The sequence below is a fragment of the Silurus aristotelis genome, assembly GCF_946808225.1.
Source record: "Silurus aristotelis genome assembly, chromosome: 11".
In the NCBI taxonomy this organism is placed as follows: Eukaryota; Metazoa; Chordata; class Actinopteri; order Siluriformes; family Siluridae; genus Silurus; species Silurus aristotelis.
In genome coordinates, this window is record NC_139584.1 from 30,387,497 (window position 1) to 30,397,496 (window position 10,000).

The window sequence follows — 10,000 nt, forward strand, 5'->3', positions numbered from 1 at the left end:
TACAGGCTAAAGTGAAAATCTGGCATCGTCTAATGGCCCTGATGCACCAATTTCGAAATCGAGCGATCCGATTGGCTGCTCATCTAAGTAAAATGTGTAGAAGACAAACTGAAATGCAAAACTCAGTTCTACAACAGAGACCAATAAACGATTAATTCACAACCATTTGTTTAACAGTCAGCAACTAATTTTCTGCCTGTCAATCATCTGACCGGTCAGTCCAGACAGCTCCGCCCCCTCCGACTAATTGAACCACCAGGCTCACTGAGGGCACCTTCCGCTGAGGACTGATCGAGGTCACAGGTTTATCTTCAGCTGTAGTTTTTCAATCGTTCGGTCTTGGCTTTAAAACAGAGTACACTCTGCTGCCTCCTGAAGGCACGTAGTGATAATGCAGGCAAGTTACAATAACAAGTGCAAACCTGATCACAAATTCTGTGTTTGATTTGTTGAAATGCAAAACTGTGAGGTGTTTTTGTGTGATTGTGTATTTGTGTGTTTGTGTGATTGTGGGTTAGGACTTTGACATGCTGAAGTCGTCAGATAAAATCTGCAGGCAGCTGATCTATCACCTCACACCGCACTCCAAGTGGCTGAGACAGAGCATGAGCCGGAGGAAAGCCCAGGCCTGGTAATACAACCTTTTTTATTTATTACACATTCATCTTCCTGATTCTTTCCTTTTCTTCTTCTTCTTCTTCTTCTTCTTCTTCTTATTTATATATTATTATTAATCAGCATCCATGACCACCATAATCGAGGTGAAACCGTTTTAAGGGCCACAATCCTGACAGTGATGAAGTTGGATGTTTGAAGGTTCTGGAACAGAGAGTGGGATCAAATTCCCAGCAGGGGAAGAGTAAAGAGAAAAAAACAATGAACTTCATGACTTGGTGAAGGCCACAGGAAACAGGCTGTGCAAGGTGGGTTAGACCTGGATCTCCTGATTAGTAGACCTGAGGAGACTGACAGAGAGAAACATAACCCTTCAGAGCATATATCTCTGTTAAAATGGGGTGTATATGTTCTTCTAATGGAGATCTCAGAGGATCTTATCTTGGGCTCAGTCTTTTGGTTGGTCTGTTGTGTTCCAGATCACAGTGATCACTGAGGATCATAAATAAATAACAACTTTGTAACTGCTTCATGGTTTAAGTTCTGGAGGATCTTTTTAAATTTGAGATAAAACTCCTCCTGCTCTGACTTGTGATGCATATGGACCTTTATGACAGAGAAGATAGAAGCTTCAGGATGTTTGAACAATGCTAAATTATTTCTTCAAAGCCGTTTCTAAAAGCCATCTGTGTTGGTAGTCGAGAAATGTAGCTAGTTTGAGTTAAATAGAGTAGAATACCAAAATAATAAAAACTAAATAAAGGAAGTTGTGATGTGAGTATGATGGGGTTTTTGGAGAAGAGTATTGGGGAGTGGCAGCTGCAGTTTTGCAGAGTGTGCAAAATTTTAACAACAACCAGCTGGACCAGAAACCACAGGGTGTTTTTGTCTGGTATAAAGCAAGGAACCGCATACACGAGCATCTTTTATATGAGGGTTCACAAAAGTTCACAAGACAACAGAGCTTCGGGGAACAGCATAACAAAATAAAAATAAGCAAAAACAATATCATTTAAGCTTCTTAACATATAAAATCGCTTATATTAGTTTAAATCCAGGCTTAATACATATAACCATTACTCAGCATTAATATAGTTTAATACTCAGCTTCGCAGAGAACTCATAGAGTTCATAAAAATCTAATAATCATCCTTAAAGAGGCAAAATGAGTTAAAGATATATATATATATAAAAGCACAGCATACATTATATCATCACCATCCTTAATCGTGCAGGTCACAGAGTATATATTAAAGGCTGGAAGAGCAGGTGAGGCTGGAAGACAAAGTTAGAGCTTAGAGAAGGAAGTAAAGATAAAAAATGACTTGCTGAGGGAAGAGAGAAATGAGTGGTGGGGAGTGGTGGCTCCAGCGGTTAAGTCGCTGGGTTGCCGATCGGAAGGTCTGGGGTTCAAGCCCCGGTATCGCCAAGCTGCCACTCTTGGGCCCTTGAGCAAGGCCTTTAACCCTCTATGCTCCGGGGGTCCCTTACGAGGGAAATATCAAGGTCCGTGACGTCGGAGTGACGTGGGGCCGCCTTCCCGTGGGCTCACCACCTGCAGGAGGGACCGTAAGGGACGGTGCTGTGAGGGTTGGGCAGCAGTCGAAGGCGTGGGTCTGCTTAGACTGCTGCCCCCGCGACCCGAATTACGGATAAGCGGGAGAAAATGAAAGAATGAAGGATAACGGTGTCAGGTCCTAGGAATAGGAAGGACCAGGCTCGTCTCCAGGAGACAGGGGAGTGGTTGGAGAATAGGTGGAGAAAGGAGAGCCAGAGAAAAAGTGCTAAAAACAGTAGTTCAGGCCCAGTTTGGGTTGAAGCATCCTGGGTATGAACAGTGGAAGGCAAGGAGGGATGCACACACGGTCCATCAAGTCTTCCCAAAAGGCGAATATGCGCCATGGCCAGTGGGTAGTGGCAGCATTCATGCACATATAATCCATAATCAAAGTAGAATTTTAAATAGTTATATTTACATATATTAAAAAAAATATATATATATACAAAATCTTAAAAAGAGAAAAGCAATGAAGGCATTGTGATTGTGATTAGGCACAGATCTTACACATTGTCAGTTAATGAAAACGAGTGGTATGAGATGTTCAATAACCAAAACACAAACATACAGGAAGCACTAAGGAAGCTCGTAGTTAAGATATATGCAAGATTTGATTTAGAAAAAGTTCAGGACAGGAAACTCGTTCGTTAAGATGCAGTCAGAGAAAAGAGAGACGGGGGGGGGGGGATTTAACTGGGTTAAGTTAAAATTGTATGATGTAGTAAAGTATGTAGGAAGTAGGTCAATATATACATTCACATATCAGGGTCCCTGGTGGTCTAGTGGTTATGATGCGGCGCTCACACCACTGCGGCCTGGGTTCAATCCCCGGTCAGGGAACCAACCCCAGCCACTCTTAGGGCCGGTCTCAAGCCGGATAAATGGGGAGGGTTGCATTAGGAAGTGCATCCAGCGTAAAAACATGCCAAATCAAACATGCGGCTGATCCGCTGTGGCGCCCCCTAATGGGTGAAGCCGAAAGAATAAAAGGAATATACATTCACGTATCATTTATATATGAGTATATACATAAGATAGTGTAAACAAGTCCTTAGACAAAATAAAAAATATTTTATAGAGATAATTCAGGGGAAATGCCTGTTGGAAATTGATTTGAAAATTGATTGAATTGATTCCTAAATTTTCGATAAAAATCAGTATATGGCACAGTTAATACCATATTAGTATGTTATGTGAGTAGTGCTATATAAGTAAGGCAGAGTAGTATAAGGTATGAAGTACATACAGAAGCTGGAGCAATAAGAAGTGAAAGGGTAGATAGTAGTATTGTACATCCATTATATATCATCTTGTTATGACTAAAATAAATAAACACAGAATAAATGCAATAGGAAGGTGAAAGCTAGAGACAGTTAGGCTGCGATGGGCGTCCGTCACAGCGGTAATGTTTAGAGAACGGCTTGACGAAGGCACTGAACTAGTAGATCAAGCTATCAGACGAGGCACACCAGAAAGATGAGAAACCAACCAATGCAAACCAATAAAAATGTTCCTACAGATAAAGCAGGAACCGAAACCCCAAGCACGCAGAGTCGAGTGGAAAGAACAAATAAAACAAAAAGAAGAACGATATATGCAAGACTTCAGTCAAAGACCCAGTAGTACACCAGCCGTGTTTTTAAAAAAGAGACAACTCACCTCAACAGAAGTGCAGAGAAGCTGGAGAGAAATGTGGAATGATACGAGTCTGGGATCCTATGGAGTGTATGGAGCCTGTGGAGGAACTGAAACGATGCGAGTTGAAGAAATAACCAATCTGAAAAGAGAAAAAGATGCAGGCCTGGAGATGCAGCTCACGGCAACCAGAGCGGCTCAACAAACGCTAGAAAAAATAACACGCAGCCGTAAAAGGTTACTAAATGAAAGCGCTCAAACACAAGAATTAGACGAAGTGTTACCTGTGGTGCACCAGAACGAGAACAGGAAGGAGAAAAAACCACAGCCACTATCAGCAGCAGATCTTACACAAGGCCTGAAATACAACTGCACATAGATGATGAAAATAAAAGTAAAAATGAAATTTTTGAAGAAAAACACACACAGTGCCCAAATATTGTTAAGGGGAAAGAGCTTAACTATATTCCATGGAGATTTATGGACCTGACAGGCCTAATAGACCGACTCCCAAGCATATGTGATGGGGCACAGAAATGAATAACACACTTTGAGGAACAAACCATAGGGCAGCACTTTGCCATAGGAGATGTGAAAGCCATCCTATCCCAAACCTTAAGAAAAGCCAAGACACTTGAACTGTTTGTGGTAAATTATTTCTTTGAAGCCGTTTCTAAAAGCCATCTGTGTTGGTTTTCTGGCCAAGAACTCCAGGAAACTCTGAAGCTCTGTTACAGTCCAAGCTCTTGGCTACTGCCTCATGGCTTTCAGCTAATAATTTAGAGAAGGTTGGATTGGAAACAGGGGAAGCAGGTGAAATGGTTGGAAGAATGAAGAGCTGTTGGAGAGCATGGTAGCTCAGTGGTTAAGGCATTGGACTGATTGGAAAGTCGTGAGTTAAAAACCCAGCATCACCCTAAACCCATAACTGCTCATGAGATGTTTGTAAGTCGTTCTGGATAAGGGCATCTGACAAATGCTGTAAATGTAGATGTAAATATGAGATTCTAGGAAGGGTGGAGATTTCTAATAGGATGTTCTGAAGTTCCTGAAAGCATGAGGGGATGGAGGTTTCATGGTTGAGTGCTGAAAATTACAGCCTCGTGTCTGGAGCTTCTCGCTCTGGGTTTTTTCTCTCTGAGCTTCACAGTGAGGTCATAAGTCATGAAAGCTGCAGTAATCTGAGGCTCTGAGACTGTAGATAAATGTAACGAATTAGAGCTCAGTACCGCTGTAACGTTAATCACACACGCGCACACACACACCCGCACACACACAGACAGGTGGAGTGAGAGACAGACAGGTTGAGTGAGAGACAGAAAGGTTGAGTGAGAGACAGACAGGTGGAGTGAGAGACATACAGGTGGAGTGAGAGACAGACAGGTTGAGTGAGAGACAGAAAGGTGGAGTGAGAGACAGACAGGTGGAGTGAGAGACAGACAGGTTGAGTGAGAGACAGAGAGGTGGAATGAGAGACAGAGAGGTTGAGTGAGAGACAGACAGGTGGAGTGAGAGACAGACAGGTTGAGTGAGAGACAGACAGGTTGAGTGAGAGACAGAGAGGTTGAGTTAGAGACAGACAGGTTGAGTGAGAGACAGACAGGTTGAGTGAGAGACAGAAAGGTGGAGTGAGAGACAGACAGGTTGAGTGAGAGACAGACAGGTTGAGTGAGAGACAGAAAGGTGGAGTGAGAGACAGAGAGGTTGAGTGAGAGACAGACAGGTTGAGTGAGAGACAGAAAGGTGGAGTGAGAGACAGACAGGTGGAGTGAGAGACAGACAGGTTGAGTGAGAGACAGAGAGGTTGAGTGAGAGACAGAGAGGTTGAGTGAGAGACAGACAGGTGGAGTGAGAGACAGAAAGGTGGAGTGAGAGACAGACAGGTTGAGTGAGAGACAGACAGGTGGAGTGAGAGACAGAGAGGTTGAGTGAGAGACAGAAAGGTGGAGTGAGAGACAGACAGGTGGAGTGAGAGACAGAGAGGTTGAGTGAGAGACAGACAGGTTGAGTGAGAGACAGAAAGGTGGAGTGAGAGACAGACAGGTGGAGTGAGAGACAGACAGGTTGAGTGAGAGACAGAGAGGTGGAATGAGAGACAGAGAGGTTGAGTGAGAGACAGACAGGTGGAGTGAGAGACAGACAGGTTGAGTGAGAGACAGAAAGGTGGAGTGAGAGACAGACAGGTGGAGTGAGAGACAGAGAGGTTGAGTGAGAGACAGACAGGTGGAGTGAGAGACAGAGAGGTTGAGTGAGAGACAGAGAGGTTGAGTGAGAGACAGACAGGTTGAGTGAGAGACAGAAAGGTGGAGTGAGAGACAGACAGGTGGAGTGAGAGACAGACAGGTGGAGTGAGAGACAGACAGGTTGAGTGAGAGACAGAGAGGTGGAATGAGAGACAGAGAGGTGGAGTGAGAGACAGAGAGGTTGAGTGAGAGACAGACAGGTGGAGTGAGAGACAGAGAGGTGGAGTGAGAGACAGACAGGTTGAGTGAGAGACAGACAGGTGGAGTGAGAGACAGAGAGGTTGAGTGAGAGACAGAGAGGTTGAGTGAGAGACAGACAGGTGGAGTGAGAGACAGACAGGTTGAGTGAGAGACAGAGAGGTGGAATGAGAGACAGAGAGGTGGAGTGAGAGACAGACAGGTGGAGTGAGAGACAGAGAGGTTGAGTGAGAGACAGACAGGTTGAGTGAGAGACAGAAAGGTGGAGTGAGAGACAGAGAGGTTGAGTGAGAGACAGACAGGTTGAGTGAGAGACAGAAAGGTGGAGTGAGAGACAGACAGGTGGAGTGAGAGACAGACAGGTTGAGTGAGAGACAGACAGGTTGAGTGAGAGACAGAGAGGTTGAGTGAGAGACAGACAGGTGGAGTGAGAGACAGAAAGGTGGAGTGAGAGACAGACAGGTGGAGTGAGAGACAGACAGGTTGAGTGAGAGACAGAGAGGTGGAATGAGAGACAGAGAGGTTGAGTGAGAGACAGACAGGTTGAGTGAGAGACAGACAGGTGGAGTGAGAGACAGAGAGGTTGAGTGAGAGACAGAAAGGTGGAGTGAGAGACAGACAGGTGGAGTGAGAGACAGAGAGGTTGAGTGAGAGACAGACAGGTTGAGTGAGAGACAGAAAGGTGGAGTGAGAGACAGACAGGTGGAGTGAGAGACAGACAGGTTGAGTGAGAGACAGAGAGGTGGAATGAGAGACAGAGAGGTTTAATGAGAGACAGACAGGTGGAGTGAGAGACAGACAGGTTGAGTGAGAGACAGAAAGGTGGAGTGAAAGACAGACAGGTGGAGTGAGAGACAGAGAGGTTGAGTGAGAGACAGACAGGTGGAGTGAGAGACAGAGAGGTTGAGTGAGAGACAGAGAGGTTGAGTGAGAGACAGAAAGGTGGAGTGAGAGACAGACAGGTGGAGTGAGAGACAGACAGGTGGAATGAGAGACAGAGAGGTGGAGTGAGAGACAGAAAGGTGGAGTGAGAGACAGACAGGTTGAGTGAGAGACAGAGAGGTTGAGTGAGAGACAGAAAGGTGGAGTGAGAGACAGACAGGTGGAGTGAGAGACAGACAGGTGGAGTGAGAGACAGACAGGTTGAGTGAGAGACAGAAAGGTGGAGTGAGAGACAGAGAGGTTGAGTGAGAGACAGACAGGTTGAGTGAGAGACAGAGAGGTGGAGTGAGAGACAGAGAGGTTGAGTGAGAGACAGAGAGGTGGAGTGAGAGACAGAGAGGTGGAGTGAGAGACAGAGAGGTGGAGTGAGAGACAGAAAGGTGGAGTGAGAGACAGAGAGGTTGAGTGAGAGACAGACAGGTTGAGTGAGAGACAGACAGGTGGAGTGAGAGACAGACAGGTTGAGTGAGAGACAGAGAGGTTGAGTGAGAGACAGACAGGTTGAGTGAGAGACAGACAGGTGGAGTGAGAGACAGACAGGTTGAGTGAGAGACAGAGAGGTGGAGTGAGAGACAGAGAGGTTGAGTGAGAGACAGAGAGGTGGAGTGAGAGACAGAGAGGTGGAGTGAGAGACAGAGAGGTGGAGTGAGAGACAGAAAGGTGGAGTGAGAGACAGAGAGGTGGAGTGAGAGACAGAGAGGTGGAGTGAGAGACAGAGAGGTGGAGTGAGAGACAGAAAGGTGGAGTGAGAGACAGAGAGGTGGAGTGAGAGACAGAAAGGTGGAGTGAGAGACAGACAGGTGGAGTGAGAGACAGAGAGGTGGAGTGAGAGACAGAGAGGTGGAGTGAGAGACAGAAAGGTGGAGTGAGAGACAGAAAGGTGGAGTGAGAGACAGAGAGGTAGAATCACTCTGGTTCATGACGTGGTTGTTTAGTTCTTATTTGACTCCAGTCACTTTGACGCAGCATGTTTTATATTTACCTGCATGAAATCTAGAACATGTTCTTACCTCCAGCTGTAACTGATCCTTCACTCCAGGAGATTTTCTAAATTCAGCACTCGAGTTGATGGAAGGCTGGATTTTACTGTCTAATGTGTGAGGAGAAGATCAGGAGAGGTCTGATCAGAGCTCCAAATAAAACACTGGATTATTCTATAGTTGAAGCAGGCGAAGTTGTGGTATGTCTGATTTTGTTGAACTGCACACACACACACACACACACACACACACACACACACACACACACACACACACACACACACACACACACACACACACACACACACACTTGATCTGGATTGTTCACCAAAAAAAAGAGAAACCAGCTCGGAGTAAATGAGTGTTCCTTAGCGTTCCTTGGGGTTCTTCAGTGTTCCTCGGCATTTCTCAGCTTTCCTTTGCATTCTTCATTGCTCTACAGGGTTTCTCAGCATTCCTCAGTTTCTCAGCGTTTCTTAGCTCTTTTTCCTCAACGTTCCTCAGAGAGTTATTCCTGATTTCATCATCTCACTCCTTATCTGATTTCTAATGAAGTCTGAGAGTGTTACTTTATGTAACTAATCTTTTATTTCATAATCAGTATCTCTGTTCTTCACTCCATTTCCAGCATGGACGGTTATTTCCTCTTTCAGAGAGCTGATCTGCCCCTGAGGTTTACCCCGAGTCAGTGTGCAGGAAGTGGGTGGGATTTGGATGCAGATGTCTGATTATGCACACACTTTTTCAGCATGTGAGCTACTTATAAAATGAGCGAGTGAAAATGATCTACCTACAATAAAAATGCATTAATACATTTTTTTAATGTCATGCGATCTACCCACACTACCCTTACGATCAATCGGTAGATCGCGATCGGCATATTGGGCAGCCCTGGGGTAGGGGGTAGGGGTTAGTGGGTACGGTGTCGGGTGTAGGGTGAAGGGTGTCGGTTGTAGGGTGTAGGGGTTACGGGGTACGGTGTAGGGGGTAGGGGGTACGGTGTAGTGGGTAGGGTGTCGGGTGTAGGTGTTAGGGTGTAGGGGGTACGGTGTCGGGTGTAGTGGGTAGGATGTTAGGTGTAGGGGGTACGGTGTAGGTGTTAGGGGGTCGGGTGTAGGGGACACCTCTGGAGTAAGTAGTGTTTTAGAGTTTAGAGTAGTTTATATGCATCATGGTGAATAAAATCTCAGTTGATGATGAAAGATAAGGACATGTAGGGATATGAGACGTCTGCGCGACAGACGCTACAGCAGACGCTCGCTCTGTATCTCACACTCCTCCCAGATGTGACTTCCTACTCAGGTGGGAAAGGCAGGCATCACCATAGCGACGGCTTCTGGGTGATGGAGGGGTGGGTCTCAGCAGGACGGCTTTGTGAATCATCATCTGTTCATCTTCAGCTTTGTCTAAGAGGCGAGGGAGAGATGTTTTTGATACGTCAGTTTTTCTAAAGTCTTTCTCTCCAGGACCTTGATGAGGGAATGGTTCTGCTGGAAAGCTCTTCACTTTAGCCATCGTCCCCCAGTGAGAGCGGTTTTAGTTCAACACGACTCAGCGCTCCAGCATTTCCCTTTATACACACTCCGGTTACTGGTCCCAATGCATCATGGGAAATCTCCTTCATTTATTTGCTGCGGTATTTAGCCTCGAGGGTGAGAGACGAGGAAAAAGACAAATAGATGGAAAAGAAAGCTGACAGCCGGTGATGGAGTGTGAGACAGACAGAGTGACAGAAAGAGAGAAAGTTTGTGTGTGTGTGTGTGTGTGTGTGTGTGTGTGTGTGTGTGTGTGTGTGTGTGTGTGTGTGTGTGTGTGTGTGTGTGTGTGTC

General features: G+C 45.6%; 2 protein-coding genes across 6 annotated transcripts in view; one reads left to right on the forward strand and one right to left on the reverse strand.

Moving 5' to 3' along the window:
* Positions 1-8,856, reverse strand: part of ggt1a (gamma-glutamyltransferase 1a) — an 18,811-nt gene extending 9,955 nt beyond the window's left edge. Inside the window, exons 1-2 of one of the 2 annotated variants that reach the window (XM_083554289.1) lie at positions 8,456-8,856; positions 8,202-8,391 (exon numbers count right to left, since the gene is read on the reverse strand). The gene's annotated coding sequence lies outside the window, so the exon portion shown is untranslated. Of the gene's footprint in view, positions 1-3,832; positions 3,882-3,925; positions 4,200-8,201; positions 8,392-8,455 lie in introns of those variants that run through there. The other variant, XM_083554290.1, reaches the window with a different exon arrangement.
* Positions 1-10,000, forward strand: part of lrrc75ba (leucine rich repeat containing 75Ba) — a 19,071-nt gene continuing 9,071 nt past the window's right edge. For all 4 annotated transcript variants that reach the window (XR_014535669.1, XR_014535670.1, XR_014535671.1 and 1 more), the window contains exon 1: positions 1-631. Coding sequence is in view for 1 of the 4 variants with exons in the window: in XM_083554312.1 (XP_083410438.1) it covers positions 528-631 (104 nt within the window). In the remaining 3 variants the exon portion in view is untranslated. The remainder of the gene's footprint in view (positions 632-10,000) is intronic.